This window comes from Enoplosus armatus, chromosome 4 (genome assembly GCF_043641665.1).
Source record: "Enoplosus armatus isolate fEnoArm2 chromosome 4, fEnoArm2.hap1, whole genome shotgun sequence".
In the NCBI taxonomy this organism is placed as follows: Eukaryota; Metazoa; Chordata; class Actinopteri; order Centrarchiformes; family Enoplosidae; genus Enoplosus; species Enoplosus armatus.
Window position 1 is genome coordinate 1,171,858 of NC_092183.1, and position 26,818 is coordinate 1,198,675.

Genomic DNA, 26,818 nt, shown 5'->3' on the forward strand with positions numbered 1-26,818 from the left:
CCCTGAATTGGTTTGGGTGTCGTCAGATGTCTGTTTGTGTTTCTGTTCAATAGAATATACCACAGAAAAGTATTTTTCATATATATAATCACATATAGTAAATATGACTAGACACAGTGGTACTTTGAGCTAAATGCTAACGTCAGCATGCTAACATGTTGATGTTTAGCAGGTTTAATGTTTATCCTGTTCAACATCTTAGTTTAGCATGTTAGCATGCTAACATTGGCTAATTAGCAGTAAACACAAAGTACAGCTGAGGCTGATGGGATTGTCACTGGTTTTGAAGGCATTTGGTCACAAACCAAAGTGTTGGACAAATGATCATTTCACCAAAAGACTAAAATGTTTTTACAAAATTTCATGGAAATCCATCCAATAGTTGTTGAGATGGGCTTATTTAAGTCTGGACCAAAGGAACGACAGCCGTCCATCGAGCCCTGGTGCTAGCATGGCAGTGAAATGAAAGTCCTGTTTAAAGAGATACTCAAAGTCGGTATTACATCAATTTATCCAATCAAATGTGATCTGGGGCGACCAGCTGACACCGGCCCTCATATAAAACCACCCTAACACCACGTTGTCGACACAAACTGGTACCGATCTCGTTGATTATTGTTGCTGTGTTCCTTTAATAAACAGTATTTCAGACTATAATCCAAAGCAAACAAAAAACACAATGTGAAGGAAAATGACAGTTTTAAAATTCGTATTCATGGTTTTCAGAACATTTTCTCTCTGACATTGATCTTAAACTCAGACATAGTGTGACGGTTTCTTCTACATTTATTTATGAATGTTTGGAAACCAAATCAAGAAAATGGCAACTGCCCCGTTAAGAAATGTTATTATATATTTTTTTTAAACTAAAACAAATAATAGAGGTACATTTTTATGAAAACTGTTGCACAAAGGGAGCATGGCACTTCATGTGAATGTGATAAGGTACTCTGGGTATGCCTGGATGTCACTGAAGACGATAAACATGGTTGGATTGCCAGCGTTATCAACAACACTGTCATACAGGTCTGCAGTGTTCCCAGAGTTTTTGGAGGGCGGGGTGATTATGCCACTTCTTCCCTTGGTAAAGTCTCCAACCAGGACCCTGGCCAGGTACATGCGCTTGTGCCCTTGGGCGTCGGGCTTGGCGTAGCCCTGCGCAGAGTAGACCGGGTCCACAGCAAAGTAAGAGCCGTTGCCGTACATGGCAGCTGCAGAGACACAAACAAAAAACAGTCAGGTCGCGTTCAGCCAGACAACAGCCTCCTCAAGGTCTCATCTCCCGAGCTGCGACACAATAAACCTACATGCAAGGACCAGGACAAAGATGCCCACGTCCTACTCTGACGGCAGGAGCCTCATATTATCTTCACAGCCAGAAATCTGAAGCTGTGCTTTAATGTCTTGGTGCATGCAACTTTAAATGTGGAGATAAATGAACTGCTTTGCGAGTGTGCCTGTGTTTGGTTACCATGCGCTCCTGCGTAGCTGCGGTTGAAGCCTTGTTTGTTGATGAGATCGATGGAGTTCGCTCCGGTGCCGTGGAAGAGTCGCTTCTCGTTCTTTGTGTGTTTGTTCTTCACCTCCAGTTGTTTCTTCATGAGCTGGTAGTTCTGCCACAGTGTCGCATTTTGGACCCGTTCAATCTGCCAACACAGTTACAACACAACGTTATTCAATCCAACGGCACAACTTAATTATCAGCAGTAAAGACGTCATTCAGGTGCACCTAGCTCTATAATCTCTATAAAGAGGCAGAACTACTCACAGAAACACAGCCCTGACATACCTTTAGCTTATCAAGTAGCAGTGGCTAACCTGTTAGCATACGGCTACGTTTACATCCAGCAGACAGAGCGACACACAGCAACAATTGGAGCCAAAATAAACTGTTTTAACACCGACAACCTTCTGTCAGTCCAAAGGTTTTACTATTAGAAAGTCTGCACTGAGACTTGGTGCTTGGATTAATACAATGTTTGCATTTTAGGTTGTTTCTATTTAGTATGTCAATACCTGGAATAAGGAAGAGGAAATTTGATGCGTCTTGAAACAGCCCATCACCTGGTTTTATTCAGCAGTTCATTCAAACACATTGCTGGTAAATGACATCGTATTTCAACAAAATCATTGCCACCATGATAACTTCACATTATTATATATTATTATTAGTATTATGAAGCTCTGTGGAGGGTTTTGATGTCTGATAAACCTTCAAACTGATGGATCTGTTGCTCCAACAGAACTTCCTGTTTCACCTGTACCTGAAACAACACACCAACACACACACACACACACACACACGTGTTGTGATTATCAGAGATCGAACATACACTGATGATGTTTGCAGAAAGACCGGTCTTTTGAACTTCTGTCTCCACATCGGTGTATTCCTTGGATCCTGAAGCCAGAGGAAACAGCTTGAGCAGGTCGCCCTTCAGGTCGTCCCAGTGTGGCGGCAGAGCAGCGTCGTCTGCAAAGAGAATGAGAAGACGCTTTGTTTTAAAGGTGAGTGATGAACATGAAGCTTATTTTCATAGTTTTGGCCGTTGGCACTACTGGACATGAGAACAGGTTTGTATTTAAACATGTTAAATGAGGACAACGGAGACAAAGTCACTCACACTCACCTTTCAAGTCTTTTCTGAGTAGCTCCACCTGTTTAAGCCCATTCGCTGAAACTGCTTTTCTGAGCTTTACATCAGCATTGTACGTTTCGTTCTTGATCTTGATCGGCACTGTTTGTTTTTTCTCCAGAGCCTCCTCCAGTTTGAGGTTGGTGTAAATGTCAAAGGGCACCATCGTCCCGTTGCTGTGCGGAAACTGCCACTCTACCAGTCCACTCACCAGCAGGGCATTTTTCCTCATGTTCTCCGACCTCTCCATCTTCCGGATGATGTCCCTGATGGTCACAAACAACCGAGTTCAAAGCTAACATTTGGTGCTCTGGACTGAAGCTTTATTACATGTTATTTCTCCTTTTTGTGTCATAAATGAATTTGCCGACCTGATCGCAGACTCAGCGGTCAAGACGTCTCTGGTCAGACCCTCCAGGTGGATTTGGGGCTCCTGGTCCTCCTGACCTTGGTCCAGACGGATGCTAACGGTCAGTTTCCTCTGCAGGGTCTTCAGCTGGTCCACGTCATCCTGCGACAGCTGACTGATGTACTGGTCCGTGATGGTCCTCTCCATCTGCTCGGCCACAATCATGTCCTTGATCCTTGTCTTAGCCTGACTCAAAGCCTGCAGAGGTGGTAAAGGTTGTGGAGTTAACTGAGTACATTTACTCAGGTACATTCTTTGCTACTTTCTTCTTCTACTCCAGCACATCTCAGAGGAAATATTGCACTTTGTACTGCACTACCTCTATCTTACAGCTGGAGTTAAATAAAATGACAAGCTTATAAAATACAACAAAGTTCCAGAGATGAAACCAGCGGCTGGAAAACCTTTTTGTCCTGTGAACACAAGGAGACATTTCCCTGCTGGTGAAACTAACATGCTAGTTGATCGCTGTATGTGCAATGTGCTGACTTGTGAAGTGAATAATTGCATGTTCACCTTTTTGTTGTCAGCACACAGCTGAAACACTGTGGGCTCAAACTCCTCCCTATCCAGGACCAGGCCATCAGCGCCGGACCGCCGCTCCTCCGCAGATCCCGAAAATAATGAAGTGACGGTGTCTGAATCATAAAACCATACAGTTTGTTGTATTAATCCAATTCAATTTCCAGGTCTAGACCGACTCTCTATAACATTACAGAAGTATTAAAGACATGTTTGTAAGGCTGCTATGACAGAGACAACCTGGGAACCAGTTATCAGTTGTCGTCTGACGGGTTCAGAGATTACATTTCGGCCAAAGCGTCTCTTCTGCGCTCTACACGGACTGTTCACCTGCACGCTGCCAGAGCCCGCTCAAATGTGATTGGTCAATACCACTCGGACTACAAACGGAAACCAGACGGCTTCCGATTATTTTATAGAAATAATAATGTTTAGGATCAGGATCAGCGGACGAGGTTGGTAACCCGGAGAATTCACCACAGACAGGAACCACACAGCACTCTCGACACAGTCTGGTAGAACACACTGATTTAGGAAGCTGAATTTTACAACACAGATGCGAACTGCTACAAACGAGTGCAGCTTAATTAGGACATAAAGGACAAATCTGGTGACATTCTGTATTTTTCTTACAGTCAACAAGTTCAGTGAGTCCAACAGACAGTACATGTTCCTGTTTGGAGGATCAAACCTGATGAGGACTACAGTGAGCAGCTGTTTTAGGAAGTTACTGAACAGAAAGAAAGGATGGAAAATAATTAGAATATACCTCTGAACTTGGTGAAGACGCTCTTCTCCACCACGTCCTCTCCCTGTCTCTTCTTCATGCTCTTGTGGAACTCCGACACCATGACTGTCTGGAAGATCAGGATCTTCACACTGCGGACAAACTTTGGGCGTTTCTTTCTCACAAAGTCCACCACCGCTTCCACCAAGGCGTCCGCCACCGCCGATGGCTTGACCCGTCCCTGACCTAAAAGGCAGACAAGGACTGGTGATGATGATGATGATGATGATGATGATGTGAGGATGGACAAGAGGATCGGCATGAAGAGACAGCACAGTCTGTGAAACCTGATTGTGTACACTACAGACTAACAGTCCGAAGTCCTTGTGGCGCCCCCTACAGGCTGCAGTGTTCATTACAGCCACGATAAGAACAAACCACTGACGATTTAGCGTCTGTCCCAGTCTGTCCCAGTCTGTCCCAGACTATTAGTCTTTGCTAGTCAAGTGGAGGGTTTTAATATTTGATATTTGACGTGACACAAACTTCTGCAGGTTTCTGACAGACAGAACCTCCTGTCTACTGTACCTGAGGCGTCCTCCTGTCTGTCTGTTCTACTGCAGCGAGACGAGTGAATAACACCACAGAACTCTACGTCTGACTGTAAATCCAACAACACGGCTGCACAGCCAACCAGTGCAATGATAGGAATGACCAAACAAACCAGAGCAAAAAGGAAACGTTTTTCTCTTCAGGAGAAGAGTTTAAAACACAGTAAAAATGAAACATGTCAGATTGAAATGCTAACAGTGACGCGTATATAGCCTTTGTTTGCACAGACCTGTTCCCAGGGCCGGGAGGGAGACCGAGCTGAACTTGTGGTCCTCGCAGAACTTCAGCACTGACTGAACCGTGTCCTTGATCTTTGCAGGATCGTTCTGGCCGACAATGTGGAGGATGTTTCTGCTGGGCAGCTGCCCGGCCGACGTCAGGATCATCGGACGAGGTTGGTAACCCGGAGCACTCACTGCAGACAGGAACCACACAGCACTCACGACACAGTCTGGTAGAACACACTGATTTAGGAAGCTGAATTTTACAACGCAGATACGAACTGCTGAAGAGAGAAAGAAATGTGTTCTGCGACAGCGTTTGAAATATCGGTTAAAGACGCAAACAGTCAGATTTCAAAGGTGCAATCACAAAGTACAGAAGCAGCAGTGAGGCCAGTGGAACAGACCGTCTCCAGGAAAGCTCGCAGCTCTGTGAGGCTGCACTTAGACACAGCGTAGCTTTAAGCTAAATGCTAACATGCTGATGTTTAACAAGTATAACGTTGTTCACACTTTTAGTTAAGCATGTTAGCATGCTAACATTTGCTAGTCAGCACTAAACAAAAAGTACTGCTGAGGCTGATAATCTGCACTAATGGTGGACACCTCATGGTGGCGCTGCAGCCAAAGTCAAACGATCAGTAGAGTTCATCCTCAGTTTTGTGCCAGTCCATCAGGTAGGTGTTGAGATATTCACAGGATCGCGTTCCAAAATCTGTGCAGCCGAGGTGGCGATATCCAACCTCCAAAAACATCCTACATTTCCCACAATGCAACCAATGGCATCTTTTGGCAGCACGGGTCTTCAGGCTGGTCCCGTAGTTAAAGTGGACAAATTCTCTCTGACTCATAAGAAATTCACTTCAATTCTTCCCCTCTCTCAATAACTAAATGTACCTTTGAGCAAGACATTGAAGCCTCAGCTGCAAACAGTGTGTGGATAAATGAGGGTTACCGATCTGTGAGCACTCCAGCTCCACCGTTAATCCAGCGCCGTCTAAGATCGCCTTGGACACTCCTGAGATACCATAAAAACACAAATTCATTATTTTAAAATACAGACAGCTGAAAAAAAGTGGTTCTCAGTGGGAGGACAGATAACCCGAACAAATTAAATAATATAATAATAATAAATCTCTGCGTTGTTTCAGCCCATTAACTCCAAATCCTGTTCGCTTTATGTTCTCGCTAATGATTCTCCAACAGACTTTACACATCATGTGTTCCTGTGTTTTGTTTTGTGCTCATCTCTGAGTGATAATTACAGTTTGAAAGTGAGACTGTAACTTGCCTTCACTTTCCACAGTTATTCTGTTTATCTGAGTAAAACCTTTCTCTGCTCACCAGGAGCGTGAGTCATGAAGTCATGAAGTCAGCAAGCTCACTAATGTCAGTTACAGCTGCCTATGCTAATGTTAGCTGCTATAAGCTACTGGTCCAGAACAAGTTCACTTGAGTGTATTGAATTCAGCAACGGTGCATTTTATTGCTTATAAATTTAACTTTAAATTGTGTTTTTTTCAACTCACAAAAGTTACATGAAAATGTATGATAATTTGGTAACACGCTAATGGTGTAAATCATTCATCCTAAGCAAATATTATAATTACATAATTTTTCATATAAAAAATATCTAAAAAACATAGAATAAATGAAGAAATATTCAAAATGACCATAATTTGCAGACCTCGTGGTACATTCAAAAGTCCTCACTACATTATTATAATCATCATATCGTTGATACACAGAAAGCGAACATGTTTCCAGTTTCAGTCAGTTTTCATTGAAATGAACTGAAACTGACGGCTGCATCATTTAGAAAAAGTTAACATTTTAAGAAATGAGATGAATTCAACGTTATACAAGGTTTGTTAACGAAACTACTTTATTGTGAAATTCACCCCAAACAGACAAACAGAGGGGCAGCGCTGCCAGGACGGAGAGTCACCTGATTTAAGGGTAAAGTCCTGATTGGAGGAGTTGATGATGACATCACTGGCCTCCCGGGTGATGTCTCCAGACGACACCTCGAGGGTGAGCTGACCCAACTGCATCCGGTACACACCGAGGGAGGGGGAGGATACCTGACTGAAGAAGGCTGACACACACACACACAGAGTTCATGTTTAAAGACGGACTGTGACCATAAATGTGACCAGAACGAGTCAAACGCTGAGCTGTGAGAACTGTGTGCCACGAAGAGTCTGCAGAAGGTTTTCAGCTGAACTCATCGGTTAAAGGTGAACAAGAGGAGTCAATAATCTGTCAAACACCTGCAGATGTTCTGCCTCTAAAACATTCACTACATGTGACTCTTCACAGTCTCATTTCACAGGTGTTTCATGTTCTCTCTGGTGTTGTTCAGGAAATCCACAGGTGTTTCAGTGACAGGTGTTCTTACCTGAGGACTCTTGTGATTGTGCAGCTGGGGACTTTTGAACTTCCTGTGCTTCATGTTGGATGTTTCTCTGACCAGTCTGACCTTTGAACTCCCTGGAGAAACACTGACACACAAGATGTTGGCATATGATGTTAACATGTCACTCCACCTCAACTCAGATCGGCAGTGAAAGCAGCAGAATCAACGGCCAGTATTTGTATGTACAGCACACACTTTGTCTTTCAATGCTTAACAAGCTGAGCTTCGCCTTGTCAGATAAGTAAGACTGGTGTTCTGGTTTGGAAGTCACAGTTGTCAGAACACGATAAGCAGCTGCCTTCAACAAAATGAAAACTCACATCCACAGTTTGGGTGTCACTCGGCTGAACGACGATGGCCACCTCTCTCAGATAGCGAGGAGCTCTGTATGAGTGGATCTCCTTCAGCAGGACTCTGCAGACCACCGTCCTGGGGAAGCCCAGGTTTCCCGTACCGATGACCGGGAAGGACAGTGACGTCATCTGGCGCTTCTCAGCCTCATCCAGACAATATTTGATGATTGATGTTAAATCCTGAGACATAAAGAAGACACTTCGAGACCACGTAAGACTGCCGTACCCTCATACATGGATAAAAAGACTTCTGAGTGAAGGCTGTTGGTTAGATCTCCCCTGATCGACCCATCACATCCTCTGGAACAGCGTCATTTACAGTACATTTACTGACGTCCTGTACATGTAGGGACGTGCACTTTATATTTCTACTCCACCACAATTCAGTTGTTTTTACTCCTACAGCTCTAGTTACTAGTTACTTTAAAGATTCATATTTCACAAACTAAACATATGACGAGTGAATAAGATATGATGCACTATTATAGATTAAACTACACAACAGTATATCACATGTTCCTAATAATACTGTTAATAAGACGTTTTCAATGCAGGACTTCTACTTGTAATGGAGTATTTTTAAAATGCAGTATTGCTATGTAAGTAAATGATCTAAATACTTCCTCCATCACGTGCTCTGGAGGACTACATGTTTTCTAATGTAGGTGTAGTTACTAATGCTGCCACTAGGTGTTCCTAAAGAGTCGCTTCACTTCTTCCAAGTCTCTGATGGACGTGAAGAACTCTCCTGTTGAATCATCAGAACAAAAGATGAACAACTGTGTGTCTTTGATTAAAAAACGGACACAAGAAGCCTGCGGACATAAAAAGTGAAGAGCTGCAAATCCTGAAGGACGTCACAGATACAAAGTTGAAATAATCCAGAACAGTCTGGTCACATTGTGCAGGAGACTCCGGTGTTTCTGTTACAGAACACTGAGGAGATCATTAAGACAAAACTTGGTGAAGTGAAGTGAAGTGAAGTTGGACGTGTTGTGAAGGAACATGCTAAACACACGCATGGACAGTGGAGAGGATCATACTGCGTGAGTGTTGAGTGACATCACTTCCTGTCTAGCCTCTGTTCCACCAGCTTCTATAACCCAATCTCTCATTCAGCATTTCTTTTCTCGGTCTTTCTGAAAACATGAAGCGTGTTCCAGGAGCTCTAGAAGTTGAAACCTTCAACTTTAAGTTAAACAACAATTACTTTCCCATCAAAACGTACTGGAGCGGCAGCGGGGGTACTGGTCATTGTGGGACTTCACTATTGCTCTCTATCAATGTCATTTTCCCAACGTTGTGGTTGTAATCTCTGCTGTTACAGACATGACTGAACTAACCGCGACCCCTCGACTCTTCTTTAAAGGCCTACAAACTGAGTTATTGAATAAACAACGACATTAGATCATTTTCAAACAAACTACCATCCTTGTCTTAACTTCAGAAGTGAGCAACACAACATACTGTTGAGAAAGGCTGGATTTTTAGTTATTATTGTTACAAATGTCAATGGGATTTTGAATGAGCTTTCTTACTTATGAAACAGAACCTGGAAGTTCCAGTTTCTTTATTAGACTACAGCTGCAGTCCTGCTTCAGGTTTGTCCCGCCACAGCACTACACAGTTTCTCTGTTATCCCGTTGCCAAAAACAAAATGTCACATCATCTTTGAATAGAAGCACTCACCCCCTCAGCCTGGCCGGCTCCCTTGTCCCAAAGAGGGCAAACAGCATGAAAGACCTTCCCACACTTGAGGTTGAAGCCGTCGGTGACGACGACGTCGGCGTGCTGCAGTGTTGCCACCCCGGCTTCAGTCCGAACAGCTGACTGCAGGCGGGGCCCCGCCGCCTTCAGGATCGCTTTGGAAACAGCCCCCTGGTTCAGGTTCATGTTCTCTGAGATGGTGTTGACGATGACGCCAGTCTGTGGACCAAAATGGCAGCATCGTACACAAGATTAGACTACAACTGAAAGGATCAGTCACTTCACTGAATTCTTGTCAGTAAAAAATATGCTATAAAATGCTGATTCCAGGAGTTTGTTACGCCGTCGACCAAAGAGACACAGATCCATTAAAAGTCTGTGCGGGAAGAAACAAACTACAGGACGACAGATTGTTCATGTCTAATACGGCCGGCTTGTTATTTTGCTCACGTTACCTCGTATGTAAGAACCTTACAAATAAAGTCACAAACGACACCTGCCCTAACTTACAGTGAGACGAGCAAAGATCCAACCACGTTTGGATCATGTGGTGCCTTCATACTACTAATGACATAGTAGACGTAAAAATCACTGGACTTTTCAGTGCAGTGTAGATGGATACTGTTGTTCAACAGCAATAAAGGAGCCTCTCACGTGGGAAACAATCGGTGGTGCAACAACCCCCAAACCGACAAAAAATGGAAAAGTAATCCTTTGATATTTTTATTTTACTCACTGTTTTTGGCCTTTTTCAAATTTGAAATTGTCAAAAGTATCACGTAGCATCATTTGCTATTAACACAAAATGATAAAATGCATCAGTGTCCTAGATATTTATCAACTTGTCTTCACAATGACTGCTTCCCATCTCTAATAACATCACGTACTCACCAAGTCAAGTCTGACAGGTCAAGAAACCGTCAGTTCAGACACAACTTATTCCAAAATGAAAATGGAAGTGAGCAATAGAATTATCACTGACAGACCCACTTCCTGCTTCACCTTTGACCTGCTGTTGAAGGAGCGTTTATTAGCCACATTACAGCTGAGCTCACTTTCAGTTTGACCTCCAAATAAAGTGGTTTAGATAATCAAAAGTAAAAACCTGTCGGTTTGTTTTTAACCTGTCTGATCGCGTTTCTTCGCCCTTCTGACGTCTTTTTAGTGACTTGAGTAATTACTTTGATGAGTACAATGTCATCATAACCAACGGAAATAATGGACTACAAAAATAAGATAGAAGTTAACTGTACAGTCAAGTCAGTTTTATTTATATAGCCTGATATCACAAATCACAATTTGCCTCAAGGGGCTTTACAATCTGTACAGAGTATGACACCCTCTGTCCTTAGACCCTCCATTCAAATCTATTTTTACATAAACCACCACACTTTCATGTCAGAATCATGCATCAACAGTTAAAATGTTTTTCAAATGATGCTTTTAAAAGACTTGACAGGGTCAGTACTCACAGTCTGGTCCTGAATGTCTCCCTTGCAGAGAACAATCTTCAGCCCCTCAGCTGTGGTCTGCTCCATCCTCTGTGGCCTACAGGCAATCGAAGAACCAAAGAACCAAAGAACCAAAGAATCAAAGACGTACTTCGTCCAAAGTATGTTTTTGTTACTCAAAAAGACAAACATTTGGGAAAAGGAAGGCCACGATTTCTTTCAATACTTTTGCCCTCCCTTGCATGACTTCTGAGTCCTAGTATGTGGCTCTCTCTATTCCTTTTGGTGTTTTTCGTTTCAAGTATTTGCATTTGGGTGTTTTAATTATCTTGGACTCCAATAATGTGGTCTTAAATACTTTACTGAGCAGTAAAAACAAAATTAAGAAGACGGAAGAAGACACGAACAACAGAGAGGAAACATAATAAAAATAAGAAGAAGAAGCTTCGCTTACCCTCCATGCCCTCCAGGCCGGGTGTCTTCCCTGGTGCTCTGACCTCCCCAAGATCCAGCTCCTGATCCCCAAGCCCCTCCTTCTTGTCCACCTCCTCGTCCTCCTCTTTCCGACTGACTCTGACGCCCACCTCGACCCCGCTGATATCTAGGAATGGCAATGTGAGTCGGTCAAACACCTCGGTCCTGAGTAAAACATTCCTATTGGATGGGTTGGTGACTAGCTAACAAGGCTTGTCGGCTAACAAGATACAGTGCAACATGTAATCAGACAGCTCTGAACATATTTCTTCTCTTTTGATGGAGCTTAACCTATCTTTGTTTGACATTTTGTGATTTAATCCGTTTTGGTAAAGCCGCCACTAGCAACCGGCTAGTTTAGCTTAGCACAAAGACTTGAAACAGGCAGAAACAGCTAGTCTGGCTCTGTTCAAAGGCAACAAAATTCACTTACCAGCACCTCTAAAGCTCACTAATTAAAATGTTACATTTTGTTTAATCCATACAAAAATCTTAGTGTAAAAACATATATAAGAGTTTTTGCTGGTTGCCTGCCAACTACGCCAAGAGTTAGTCTGGCATAAAACCCCTGAAAACAGACAATTGATGTTTTTACATTTGGATTTTGTTACCTGGCTCGCTGTTTCCCCCTGTTTCCAGTCTATATGCTAAGCTAAGCTAACTGGCTGCTGGCTTTAGCGTCATATTTATCATTCAGGTATGAGACTGGTACCAATCTCCTCATCTTATTCACAGCGAAAAAGCAAACAACCGCATTTCACAGAATGTTGATCTGTTTCATTAAATATGATCTCCAAATCCTTGTAGTGTGTTCTAATCAACAGAAATAAAAATGTTTCTTCAATTTACCCTGAAGCCCCAGTGCCTGTTCCTCCTGCCTGCTGTGGTACTGTCATAGTAGGTCCAAGGTCAAGGAACTGTCTGTTGACGGCTGTGGCCAGGACTCTCACTGTGTTATCATTATTGTCCACCAGGTGAATCTCAGTCAGCGATCTCTGACCTCCTGGACTGTCGCAATACTCCCGCACTGCCTGCGCTATGGTGTCAGCACAGAGGTCAACAGGAAAACCAAAGACACCTGAGCTGATCGCTGGCAGCGCAATGGTGGAGCAGTTGACCTTCTCTGCTTGTGTCAGACTCTCTTTAACTGCAAGCTTCAGGCGCGACACTGACGTCTTCCTGTCATACTCAGAGAACCGTGGACCGACCGCATGTACCACGTACTTGCAAGGCAGGTTACACCCACCTGTTACGATGGCGTTACCTGGACGTAGTTTTCCATTTGCGGAAATGTAGTCGTTGCTGATTTTCTGCAGCTCTGGTCCTGCAGCTTTGAGCATCGCCAAAGCCAGGCCGCCAATGTGCTGTAATTCCTCATTAGCTGCATTGACCACTGCGTCAACTCCAAAGCTACAGATGTCTGCCTTGCTTACCGAAACCAGAACTCCACTGGTGGTCTGCACTTTGCAATAACGAAGGCCATTTTCTTCCTCGTAGTTCTCTTCCTTCTCTTCCTCTTGGTTCTCTGGACGAAGCAACACCACACAGCCGAAGTCTGTCATAATTGTAGACAGGGACAGGCTCCCTTGAGACTGGAAGAACTTCTTAGCTCCAGGCTTGTCCACGGTGAAGTTGTCAGTGAAGAGAGCACTAGTCAGTTCCTGAAAGTAGAATTTGGCTTTCTGGACGTGAAGACGAGCCCCAGTGATGATGATTTTTGGTCTTTCTTCATCAAAATGGACTGTAACATCATTAGCTTTGGCAATACTGGACACATCTTGTGATTTTTGCTTGTCAATGAACTTAACAACAGCGCAGGATTCTACTCTAATGGTTTCTTGTACTTTTGAGTAGTTCACAATAAATTCCTTCAGACTGCTGCTGACCTCTTTCACTGGATTCTGGAAGCCGGCCACTGTTATTTTGACTCTGTTCTCTGAGTGGATCTGAATGGCCACTGTTTTCTTCTTTATGGAGTTGTAGGTGTCCAACAGCTGTTGATTCAGGCCCACCCAGTTGGGAAGTTTCAGAACTTCCTGGTCTTCCACATCCAGAGTCTGCAGGGCAAAAGCCGTCTTCATCTTCCTCTCTGCGTCAGGAAGGACGCTGTCAGAACTCCCCAACAGGAAAACCCCTCTGCTCTCAATGCTGTAGATAGCACTGATGCCTTGGGATGTGAACAAGTCCTGTGACATCTCCATGGGATCTACTGTCTTGAGAAAGTTTAAAAGACATGGAGGGACATCCATCTGTTTTCTACTCATACCCATATTCCTCTCCAAGATCCATGCCTTAGTCTGGTAAACCTCTGCAGGGAGTCCTGTAATGGTTAACTTCTGGGCGCCTCTATCGTAGGAGAGGTTCATGTCAGGGGAAATGTCCAGTGAAGCTTTCTGCAACCCTTCCTGATTCAGGATGTAGAACATTGGAGGGGACAAATCCATTCCCTCAGAAACACCATCCATCTGCCGTTTAATCTGACTCATGGCTTTAAGAACAATGTTCTCCACAGGAGCCCTGATATGTTTGATATTGTCAGCTCGGCCAGCCACGGTCAAAATCCCCCTGGATGCATCCAGAACCAGCGCGGCGTCTTCCCTGACAATCGAACGGACATCTTTCTCTGCAGCTTTCCATGCAGGTGTATTCACTGGACATTCAAATGCCGTGTACTGAGACATTTGCTGACGGAAGGCCTCTTGAGCGGTACTCATCCACATATCTACATGTTTTGCAGTCAGACCGCTCTGCCTCAAAAAACTTTGGAGGGGGCTGAGTTTCACCTCAGGGTTATCCAGGTCCACACTGCAGAAGTACGGAACCATCTGATCATTGATGCTTTTTAACTGTTTCTTCATCAGGAGGAATTTCCAGACAACGGGGTGAACCTTCTCTGTGAAGGGCTCTGGCATCTTCCATGTTGGTCGTTCTTTGCCGTACAAGGCGGTGCCCAGAGACTTGTAGTACGGATACACCTTGACAGTAATGGAACGCATCACATGGTCTTCTTTTGTGCAAATGCTCTCCACAACTGCAGCAATAAAGGGAATAAAAAAGAAAGCTCTGGTAAGTGGTTGTTCTATTTGTAGCAAGGCATTTAAATAATACTGAATTTCTTTCCAGGTACTAAGACACACTTTGTGGCCAAAAGTATGTGGACGTCCTTGTTCTTACATTTCATTTTGGTCTGGGGCTGATTAGTTCCAATGAAGTTCAATCTTAATGCTACAGCGTACAATGATATTTTAGATGACAGTGTTCTTCCAACTTTGTGTTTGTCCCTTTCCTGTTTCAACATGACAATGTTCTGCACAGAGCCCTGACCTCAACCACATCCAGCACCTTTGGGATGAACTGGAACACCAACTGTGAGCAGAACTTATCACCCGACATCAATGGCCTAATACTGGCTGAATGAGAGCAGATCCTGTAGCCAGGTATCAAAATCTGGTGGAAAGTCTGAAACCAACAGAGTGGGGGCTGTTATAGCCACAGATGGATTTGGAATTACATGTTACACCATCAAATGTGGGTGAAATGTTCAGGTGTCTGCATACTTCATTCATTAGACTTCTAGACATTTGTTTTAAATTAGTTTTTAAGAAGAACACACAGTTCAACAAATAGCAGTGGGTAAAATATCTGCAGTAAAACCTTTATGGTCGCTGAAAGTGACAATGGCAGCCTGTTCACTCGGGATCATGACGACCTGGTCTGGCAGAGCCCAGCTCTTCTCAAAATACAGCTCCAATATGTCTGGAAAGGAATCAGAAACACAGAATTTTTAAATACAACGACATAAATGCTGCAGATTTAAATCTTTCCAAAATCTGGATTACTAGAACCAAAAGCTGCACGGAGGGTATAATGTGACGCTCCGTGACATTTTCTCTGCAGACCAACAACAAGGTGAAACAAACGTCAGCGGTAGAAAATGTGATAAGAAAGGTTCGGTTTCATGCAAACAACAACTGGAGTGGGTAAAAACAACAACAACGATGATTTACAAGAAAAACTAAAATCTCTGAAACCTTCAAGGAAAAAGATTTATCTAAAAATTCAGAACAAAGATTTCAAAATGCTGTTAATGTGAAATATGAAGAACAAAACAAGAAAACTTTGAACCAAAGAATGAAGTGAAACACCAACAAATATTCAACAAATCTCTCAAAAGACATAAAGCTGATACTTCTGAATAACCTGTTAGCAGCTCCAGGTTTAAAGTCGTGGTGGCCCCTGTTGAACCCACAGGAGTTCCTCTACATGCAGACGAGCTGGTGGTTTAACAGTGTGTGTACCTTTGACCACAGTCGGAGGAAGACTCTCCACTCGGACGCTCTTCGTTGCCTCCAGCGGCCGAGCGGTGAGTCCGTGTCTCTGCAGCTTCTGGCTGGACTGACCTGCAGCGAGGAACTTCTCCGCATCTGCAAAATACTCCACGTTACTCCTGAAAGACTGAGACGGGCTCATCAGGGGACGGCAGAGAGCTTTACTCCAAAGGGACACCTGTTGTTAGGAATAAACGAGGCCTGTACCTACATCACTGCTGGTTCAGGGTCAGTTAATCAAATATTTTGGATTTGTTCTCTCTTCTCAAAGTGACTCATTTATTGTTCACAGACTTTTCTAATTCTGTGTGACGTTCATGGATCATGTGACCTTTCTAACATCATGGATTTGTTTCAAAAGCCAGAATTTATCAAGTGTTTAACAGCTGAGAGTGAAAATCCTTAACTTTTACTCACAAACTCAAGAGCTTAGATTTCAGAGATCTCCTCTCTGGCATTGGTTTCACCTTCTGAAGTGATTGTACATGATGAATACTATGATAGTATGTGTAATACATACATATGAGTTTTTACATTCCTCAGAGGTTCAAACAACACAAATAAAACTGCCACTGGTTCTGTTTTTTGTGTAGATGTGGTACTTCATTCTCCTTTTTATACGACTTCTCTGCAGCAGAATTTCCTTCCCGCTTTAGTTTATCTCGACGTTATTTCATCCCATTTATAAATCTGTATATCATTAATATGTTTGGTGATCATTTCACATGTTCGGTGGTTTCGCCGGTTTTAAATATGGCTCAGACTGAACTATTCGGGACCTGGTCTTGGTGCGGTGAAAGACGTGGATCTGTCTCGTATTACTTCCTACCTGCGGGGCGGGTAAAGGTGATCACGGCTCTGTTGGTCTCCCAGATGATCTCCAGACTGTAGCTGCTCTCGTCCAAACCGGAGACGTTCTCCACCAACATGGACAGCAGATCTTTGCACATGTTGTCCACAACATTGTCCAACACCACAGAGACGCTCTGAACGGACTCCGACTCTGAGAGGAGACAAATAAAGACAAATATTATTTGAGACTAATTAAAGGGAAAGTTCAGCGGCAGTTATTAGAGTTTAGAGTTTTAATAAACTCTTCTATTGAAACCCAATAAAGTTGTTTTCATTATTAATTCACTATTTAAAGAGCGACCTGCTGACAGCAGCTGACCTGTTGTAAACTGACTAAATGACTCTCTAGATCACATTAGCTGAGTAATTAATAGGAATTATTTAACTGGGAGTGTACCAACTAAACACTGCCTTATGTGTAATAGTGCTAAATTAATAATAACTTTATGTGTAAAGCACTTTAAACACAAACAAACAGAGCTAACTGCATCCGCTGATGAAGGCCATGAAATGTGGCTGAAAGTGGAACTTTTGTCAAACTGTCAGGAATTTACAGACACGTACAATAAAACCTTCACACACACACACACACACACACACACACACACACACACACACACACACACACAGCTTGTTCTTACCCTCTTGGCTCCCTGCAGAAGCTCCGTCTCCAGGTTCACTCTTTGAACCTGTCGAGACAATCAGGTTTGGAAACATCAGTGTGCTAAAAATAAAATATCTGCTTCCAAACCAAACACAGAGCAAACAGTTTTATTACATATTATATTATATAATAATAATAATAATTATTATTATTATTATTATATAACATATTCAATAAATGGCTGCACATAACTGATGGGAATGTACTTAAAGCTTAAATGAAGTCTGGTGATATTTTATGTTTCTTCTTGTCAAAAAATCTCTGATATATTATTATTATTATTATTATTATTAATAATAATAAAACCCATCACCATGAACACACACACTGTAGTTTATCTTGACTCAGTCCTCAATATGGAGGAAATAACTGAGCCTTTTTAAATATGAAACTATATTTTGTGAGGTGTTTTTAAAGATTCACGTCTTCAGTAGGAACCAATGGGCTGCGAGCTGAGAGCCGCAGACAGGAAGTCATTTAAAAAAAAAAAAAGGACACTGTCACAATAAAAGCCAAGAAGCAGATAATGTGGAAGCAGTTTACCTGAGACGTCGTCACTGTTCGTTGGGCTCTGAGAAGTGAAAACAAAAACACTTTAATGGCATCGAACGACATGAAAAATATGTCTACAATCTGTTTTACATGAAGAACATAATCTTTAAGTTCAGACATTTAAAGATTTGAGCTTTTCTGTCTCACCTGCTTCCAAAGTGCATCTAAATAAACTTTATTATTATCATTATTATGGAGAAAAGGAAACATGGCTGAAGAGGTCAAAACTCAAAAATAACAACTTCATTGTTTCATCAGGGTCATCAAACAACACGTTACAAAGAACATTTAAATAAGAGGAGTATGAAACAACAAGTTTAAAGTTTCATAAGACAACTGATCACATACATCTGGTGGGCTGGGCATGTGGCCAATCACATATTCATAATAAATATTTATCATATATATTTGATAACTTTTTAAACATGTTTAATTTAATCATTCAAATGTTCTTTGGTATGTTTAAACCAAAACACATGAATAAATAAAATGTGTTGTGTAGTTTTTACACGCTGGAGAATGAATTCAAGCACATTTGTGCAAATAAATGAATTTTGGGGTTCATGTTTCTGAACTGATGCTCAAGACGTCGAGAACTCTTTCACCTGACTGAAAGCTGCGGCCATAAAAAACATGGAGTCAAAGGTTTGATCATTTCACTTGTAAACGTCATATAGCTTCAATCAAGAGATGAAACAAGATGATAAACTACATCTGTGACATTATGAGACAGTGGGGAACTTTAAAGAGGACATTTGAGGGGAAGAATCAAGAGTTTGAGAGGTTAACATGTAGGAACGCTGCTTCAACATGTGACCTCTTGGATGTCTGAGATCATCATTAATATATATCTACAGATATAGATAAAGTGCAATCAAACCAATAAGTTAAACATGAACTAAAACTATAGAGCAAAAAAAAAAAGGAACATATAGAACATAACAAATAGATATCCAATGTTTGAGAATGCTAACAAGTTAGCATGTCAGGATTTATGGATTCACTGAGCTAGTATGCTAACATTTGCTAACAACTTAGACAAATTAATCTTAACTCAATGTCCACTTACTAGTTTAATCTGGAACGTTCAGCCTCATCTCAGTCTTCATCAACCAATGGGGTTTGGTGACCACTGAGAGAGCTCCGTTCACTGATGAAGACTGTGAGATGTGGCTGAAAGGTCCAGAAAAAGTGGACCTTGAGTTGAGACGAATTCGTCTAAATACTGTTCCCAAAGTGAAGAATGAACTTTCACACTAAACAAAGACGCAGTCAACAATTAAACAACACATGTAGAGGCACAACTAAGGCTTCATCCTCTGAGGTTGATGGGAAATGTAGTCTTTGAGCTCCCACAGGAACCGGTCACACTGTTCACTCTGTAACATTAAAACTTCTCTACTTACTGAAGCAGAAACCAGACGTAACTTGACAGTTTGATTGTCCAGGATGACTTCATGGTTCCTCCTGGCGAGGACTCGCTCTCTCACTGGAATCACATCAAACACCGGAGTCATCATCAGTTTCCCTGCAGATAATTCACTTCTGCAAAGGAACTCTTAGAGGAACACATTTATTCTCTTTCTGTCTACGAGTTGACGTACGGTCGCATTAAACCAGCCGGCCGCCCGTTAGCTTAGCTTAGCATAACGACTGGAAACAGGGGAAAACAGCTAGCCCGGCTCCGTCATGTTTGTTTTCCATCACAGTGATCATTGTTTTCATTTGTCCACCTGAGAGGACAAACCAGCTGACTCATCTGAACAATAAGAAGCAGGTGTGGCAGCTGGAGAGGTGAAGTGCATGCTGGGAAGTCAGCTGACAAACTCAGAGTGTTTACAGCTGAACTGTGATCAGTTTCAAGCTCCAGCAGAGAGCTGGAAAGTTTTGGGGAGACAACAAGGAAACGAACCCTTGAGTCTTTTAGTTAATGATGAAATGTTGTTTCAGTGTTCAGTGTCCGGGTTCAGGAGGGGGGGGTGTGTGTGTGTGTGTGTGTGTGTGTGTGTGTGTGTGTGTGGGGGGGGGGAGGGGCGTCAGGCCCGGCTGTCGTCTCTCTTCGCACTAAAGTTTTTAAACTCGGTGTCACTTTGTGTATTTTGTTTCCATCTGAAAGTTTAATCCAATAAAAGCTGGTTCCCGACAGAAAGCTGAGCAGTAAGCCGGTGTCGTGTAGCCGAGCCGTCGGACGGAGACTCACCCTCCTCTGATCGGAAGTAAACGGCGGCTCTCGGAGCTCCGTCCCCCGCCTCCACACGACACTCTCCTCCGCTGGACTTCTTCTTGCTCTGGAAGTAAAGCTGCAGTTTGTTCTTCATGGTTTTGGTCTGAGCCGGACTCCAGTCCCCCTCCACGGTCACCGGCGGGCACTCGGTTTCGTCCATGCTGCCGTCGGGTTCCAACCCCCCGACAGACTGACACAAACAAGCGGCGACGCTCCGCAGACTTCAGGCGGCTTTCACTTTCGTTTCTTCACTAAATGACGGAAAAACTGAACCGAGTTCAAGGTGCTGCGTCACTGAAGAGTCTAACCTGTCGTTATTATTAGTATTATTATTATTTACAGCATATGGAAGGCTTTGGTAATACCACAGTGTACATTTTGCTGCCAGTACTTATGTACTTTTACTTAAGTAAGATGTCGACTTTTACTTATAATGGAGTATTTCTTTCATTGTGACTTTTAGTAATACCACACTTACTCTCTCTCTGTCTGTCTGTTAACTGTACAAATACAGATTATATTATATTATTTTACCTAAAAACAGGCAGAGAAGGTGCACCACCACCAACAACAAATAAATAATAAATAAATTAAATTATATTAATTAATTAATAATAATAATGATAGTGACAGTAGAGGTGATGCTTTCAAATGTCTTGTTTTATTCAACTCTAAAACAAACATTCAGTTAAAAAGGATATAAAACACATTTTAACAATAAAATGTTATAATTGTCTCTTGAAAGAATACTTAAATGATTAATCAATTATTAAAATAAGTTGACTAATTGAGTAACCAGTGGTGGAATGTACTTTTTTTTAATAGTACATTTACTCAAGTACTGTACTTTGAGGTACTTTACTTGAGTTTTTCCATTTTATACAACTTTCTGCTTCTACTGCACCACATCTCAGAGGTAATACTGTACTTTTTACTGCACATCTGTCCGACAGCTTTAGTTACTTTATAAATTAAGACTGGTCGCCCCTCCTGTCCAGTGGAAACCACGTATCTCCATGTGTGTGATGAACTGAAGGATGAAGAGTTCCTGTATGTGTTGAGAAAATTAAATAAAACAATGTAACCCCCCCCGGATTAATCTCACGTGTCTTTTACAGAACATTAATAAACAGCAACAGTATCACTGACCGGTTGCGTTTATAGAAGAGGAAAACAATAAAGTCTTTTTCATTGATCTTCTGAAATGTGAGTTTTCCAGTTAATGAAACATGTTTATCAAAGTTGCAATCTGTTCTCTCTAATATAAGATTACTTCACAGAAAATTAAGTAATTCCTACAAAATGTAATAATATAAACGTGATGAGAATGAATGCATTAGTCCATAATCTGCTCAGACAAAAATGTGGAAACTTAAATATCTATTCCCATGGCAACAAACTCCATCTGCTGATGAAGACCATGTGATATGATAGAAAGTGCTTCAGAGCAGCTACTGAAGATGCAGAGTAACAGACAGAAGGGAAAATGAACGATGTGGGAGGAAAACTTTTATTTTCTTGACTTAAAATCCTTCTTGAGTAAATAACCTCGAACATGTTTTACATATTTAGATACATGAATTCAAACACTTCTGCCTCAGAAAGTGGATCAGACTTCTAAAAGATAAGATTTGAAGATGTTTCCGCTTTGTTTGACAGTAAAGAACAAACAGAGGCTTTAGAGAGATTTGAAGTCGGATGTTAGAAGTGGAGGTGACGAGTCTTCATGCTGTTCTGTTCCACAGTGACGAACAATAAAGTTTTAACAGCATCAGGCGTCACCAGCTGATTTGTCTTCACCTGCAGAGAAACAGTGATGAGTGTCAGGATCTTTATATCGAGCACAAATGATAAGAAACAGACAAGAAACAACAAATACAACAAAAAGCACATTGAAATGATTTGTGCTGTCAATGAAAATATGAATGTTCTGAACTTCTGAGTCCAAAGAGTTTAGTTTGGAAGGAGGAAGAAAAGGCAAATCTAATAAAACCTAACCTAACACCTTTCAACGAAGTGCTTTACTTAAGATTAAAATAAGATTAAAGAATGAACGAAAGGGGGAATAAAAAGAAATAGTCCCAAATTGAACTGGATAATAAAATGTAAACGTGTGCGTACGTACAGTCAGGTTTGGTTGGAGGTGGTGGTGGAGGAGGTGGTGTGGCGCAGGTGTAGGACACCTCCAGGTACCTGGTCTGCTCCTTACAGGGATATTCACCAAACACCCACTCAGTGACCGGGACCTGACAGGACCTCCTGTTTCCACAGCTGGAGACAGAGAGAGAGAGAAGACGGTCAGACCCAGAGGTGGACTGCACAGTCTGGTCCCCTGCAGCCCTGCACACACCAGAGTCTGATGACCAGTCCGGGACAGCGAGCTGCTGAGGGCCACTGTTAATATACCAGTTTGGGTCACTGGTTTTTGCTTTCTTTTAACTTACATGGTGGAGTGACGTCATCACGTTCTCCTGTGAATGATCTTCTCTGCACAACAGAGAGCCAAAGTCATGACGTCACTTCCTGTCTAACCTCCGTTCCACTAGCTTCTGTATCTCAGTAAAATCTCACTCAGCATTTTTACTACAGCTCCCGTGAAAATATTACAGCGTGGAGGCAAAGGTGCGTCCATCCATAAAGCTCACCAGCAGTTAATTTCCCAACTATAAAAGTCTAAAAACTTCAGAAAAGACTGTGTAAACACAAAGCCTCTGTTCCAAGGCCGGAGTTTCAGTTGTTAGCGTCGTTACAGATGTCAGTGGGATTCTGAATGTTTTCTCACTTGTGAAACAAGTGAAACACTTGTGTGTTATTTCTGTCAGCTCGTTGTGGAGTTCTTCTTCTTATTCACTGAGAAATGAATGTACAAAGATGAGGAGAGGTTTTCTTACAGATCCTCCACCACCATCTCAGCCCAGGGGAAGGAGCAGTAGGTGTCGGGTCCATCGTCTGGTTGGGCCTTTCCCTCCCCACACCTCGTCCCCACCCCAACTTTATACAGGATGTGCTCCAGCTTTATCTTACTGCCAACATCTGCAGGAGGAGGAGAAAGGAGTATGAAGTCATTTACAGAATTTACACCACATTTCATTTGTTAACTTTTTAACACACATTTAGTCACAAATGGTATTTTCTTTTCTAATTATATCCAGTTCACTTTGATTGACGGGGTGATATGCATGTCCTCTCAGACACTGTGTCCTCTCAGACACTGTGCCACTGGCGGGCTGAGAGCTCTCTGATCTGATTCGACTAGATGTCCATTCTTATGGGAAGGACTGTTACAGCCATGATTTATCATTCATTGATTTAAGTGATAATGATACACAGATTAAATGAGCCATTGTGTATATTACACTGTGAGGACCTGAACGTATTCGGCCACCAACACTGTGAGGACCTGAACCTGATTGCCCACCAACACTGTGAGGACCTGAACGTATTCGCCAACCAACACTGTGAGGACCTGAACGTATTCGGCCACCGACACTGTGAGGACCTGAACCTGATCGCCCTCTGTGGCACAACACTGTGGGGACATAAAGTCTCAACAAGTTTAATTGAATATTTTAGGCAAAGAGTTGACCTATACTTAGATATTCAGATTAATACCATTCTCATGTCTGTACTGTAAAAATTAAGATACAGACAGCAGCTGGTTAGCTTAGCTTAGTATAAAGACTGGAAACAGGGGGAACAGCTAGCCTGGCTCTGTCCAAAGGTAAAAAAAATCCACTTACTAGCACCTCTAAAGCTCACTAATTATCATGTTATATATATTTATATGTTTGTTTAATCGGTACAAAAACGAAGTGTAACAAACATATATCCCAAAATGTCAAACATTTCCTGTTATGTTGAATTTAGAATTAGTTTTAAGTCAAAGTAACAATAAAGTGGTAAAATACTGAATGTAGTGGATGAACTTTTCCCATAAAGACGGCAAGATGAGAGTTTTTTCTGTGTGTTTTCTTACCACATGACATCTCAGCGGTGTCATTGAGACAGGCATAGATGACCTCTCCCTCTGTCAAAACACACAAGCAGCGACATCATCATCATCATCAGCATCATCATCATGGTTCACTGGTCTATGTTTCCTTGAGTCTTGTGCACTTTGTGTTTTGTCCTTATTCAAACATCTCCAGTATAATTATCCAAAATGTTTTATTGTTTTGATCTATTTGTCATGAAACTGTGTAAGACAGAATATTCATTCAAATAACGACAACATGAACACCAAACGTGCAGCTGTGGGATATTTCCAGGAGAGGAGTGATCGACACATTTCTATTAACAGGCTTTAATTAATCTTCAACTTTTTTTAACAAACACTGGCTCAAACTCTGGTTTCCAGCAGAGTGAGCAGAGACAGTGTTCTTCAGTTTCATTAAAAACTTACCAGCAGCACGAGTGAAATACCAAGCTGCAGCCAGCACTGAAAACACAACACAAGGTCGTCTGAGTTATGACTTTTAGCGATTTAAACACTTTAAGCTACTGTAGTTCACAGCATACATGTAAAAAGGCATCACAAATAACCCGTTTATAATAAACTGACCATGAAACATTTCTGCATTTGTGACATTTTGATACCAAAATAAGATCTTAAAAAAGTGATTTTTGTTCTGACAAAATGACAGCAGGCATGGAGATGAATAAACAGACGTTTTGGATATCTTCACTCACAAAAATATAATCCTGTGAGCTTTTTAAATACTGAGCATTGAACAACAGAGACTCTTTAATTGGGATGGATCAGTTCACCTTCAGCTCCTACATATTTATTATAAATGTCAACAGCACGGAAAATACATGCCACATTTTACTGTCAAAAATTAATTGTCGCAAACAACAAATCTTGTAACGTCCTCTTAATAAGTATGTGAGATAAACCTCTGATACTTGAACATTTGACTTATCAGTGAGGAAACAAGTGAATGCTCCATCATCAGCAAATTAGATGCAGTTCTAACCCAAAAGCTCCAGAAGTATGTGAACTGCATAAAAAACACATTCAAAGTCTAAAATCTGAAAAAGTAAACAAAGTAGTAGAAGTAGAATTACTTCTTCTCACTACATTCTGACATTTATAACTCACCATAGTACAACTCTTTTCACCATACTAATGATTCAAAACACAGAGTTATTAACACGCTGTACACACACTGCGCATCTGAGAAAAAATGTATGAAAGCCACTAAAAACTTACAAAACCAGGGAAACTGAATCTGACTGAAGCGGACAGGATACTCACAGCCGAAGGCGACCAGCCTCAGTGGGATCATGTTTGAGTCTCTCAGCTTCCTCTTCTGTCTTCCACCTGCAGACAGTCTGACAGTGAAAGCAGCATCTGCACGTCCAGGTATTTATGTGTCCGTCCTGACAGCAGACATGCAGACGCCTGTCCCGCCGCCGCAGGCATGCAGGGCCTCCTGACCCAGATGTGATGAACGTGTAAAACCCTGCGGAGCTGCAGGAGAGAGATCTATAAATCCACAGGTTCCAGGACCTTTAACACTTTACATCCCAGCTGCATCTCATTCTCCTCCATATTCCTCATTAAGAAGCTCAAAGCTTAAAAGGAAAACATCTGGATCTGTTAACCAGGGGTGGAAAACAGGGGTGGTGTTTGCTTACAGGCACACATTTACAAAATGAGCATCTTTTGAAGGCCCTATATCCCTATTTATACCACAGTACATATACAAGGTCTATGTAGGGACAGCTTAAAAACCAACAGTGATATTTCTACAGTCCACAAACACACTGACCCCTATTCCTAAAATCCCAACCGACTGTCAATGATCTGAAGTTCCCACAGCAGCCTGAATCGTCGCCCACATCTCCGATCTTCTTTTCACCAATTCAAGAAATATCTGCTGTTGTACTGATGCATCCCAAACTGGGGAACAACAGAGCCAATCAGAGCCTTGTGGGCGGGATTAAAAACGAAGACATCGTCTTGTTTTAGCAGCGGTACAAAAATAATGACATGAAACTGGTGAAAATGATGTTTGCAGCTGTGCAGGTTTCTGTAAGTCGACTTGCAGAAATAATATCTCTTCAATCAACATATTTCTTTGATCTTTGTGAGAAACGTGACGTTAACTGCTGCTAATGATCGCAGCTTCTGTGGCGATTGATAATGAAGCTGACGGGATTGAAGCTGCATTAGCAATTATTTTCACTGTCAATCAATCTGCTGATCATTTTCTTTACTCATTGATTAATTGCCTATTCTGTGATTAATGATTATCAAAATTGGCAAAATGGCAATTAATTTTGACTGCAGAGATCTGTACCGTTTTCCTTTTATGCATTTTACATGGTGAAAACCTCATTTACATATATACATATATACATATATATAATACATATACATAACAAACTGCTGCAGCAAGAATCACCACTGAATTTAATCAACAACTAAAAATGACGTTTCACATCGTATTGATTACAGGACTTTTGTATTATATTGATGGAGAGTGTACGAGTGTGTGGCTGAAATCATAATGACAATTTCATCACTAAACATTTTAAACTGACAGAAAACTTTATTCACTTTCAGAATATACTTTTAAAACTCAGCACAGTTTTGGGATTTTCTGTTACAATTGAGCACAAGAACAAAATAAGTATCTTTACTGTTTCTTTGAAGAAGCCA

General features: G+C 41.8%; 1 protein-coding gene across 2 annotated transcripts; it reads right to left on the reverse strand.

The window, feature by feature from the left end:
* Window positions 1–612: 612 nt before the first annotated feature.
* LOC139283997 (protein mono-ADP-ribosyltransferase PARP14-like) lies at window positions 613–20,319 on the reverse strand. 2 transcript variants are annotated; one of them, XM_070904133.1, is made up of 23 exons: window positions 20,128–20,319; window positions 19,334–19,416; window positions 17,919–17,946; window positions 17,353–17,400; window positions 16,689–16,862; window positions 15,830–15,955; window positions 15,186–15,287; window positions 12,381–14,562; window positions 11,512–11,658; window positions 11,079–11,154; window positions 9,589–9,825; window positions 7,867–8,079; window positions 7,529–7,631; window positions 7,076–7,225; window positions 6,083–6,145; window positions 5,136–5,321; window positions 4,337–4,540; window positions 3,562–3,683; window positions 3,008–3,243; window positions 2,631–2,902; window positions 2,334–2,473; window positions 1,472–1,646; window positions 613–1,211 (listed from the first exon to the last, which is right to left on the reverse strand). In XM_070904133.1, exons 1-23 carry the CDS (start codon window positions 20,309–20,311, stop codon window positions 928–930), a joined length of 5,535 nt encoding a protein of 1,844 aa, XP_070760234.1. In that variant the 5' UTR covers window positions 20,312–20,319; the 3' UTR covers window positions 613–927. The 2 variants fall into 2 exon arrangements, with proteins under 2 accessions (XP_070760234.1, XP_070760235.1); XM_070904134.1 differs by lacking the exons at window positions 19,334–19,416; window positions 20,128–20,319 and having other exon boundaries at window positions 17,353–17,453; window positions 17,919–17,927.
* Between the last annotated feature and the right edge of the window lie 6,499 nt (window positions 20,320–26,818).

Bases quoted from the DNA above. Each gene is read 5' to 3' on its own strand.
- LOC139283997 (XM_070904133.1), bottom strand. From the start codon at position 20,311: ATGGACGAAACCGAGTGCCCGCCGGTGACCGTGGAGGGGGACTGGAGT. The intron at 8,080-9,588 runs GTGAGTGCTTCT...TTTATGTCTCAG, and splicing joins GAGCCGGCCAGGCTGAGGGG to GATTTAACATCAATCATCAA. The intron at 4,541-5,135 runs GTCTGTGCAAAC...TCTGCCTTTTAG, and splicing joins CCTCCCGGCCCTGGGAACAG to GTCAGGGACGGGTCAAGCCA.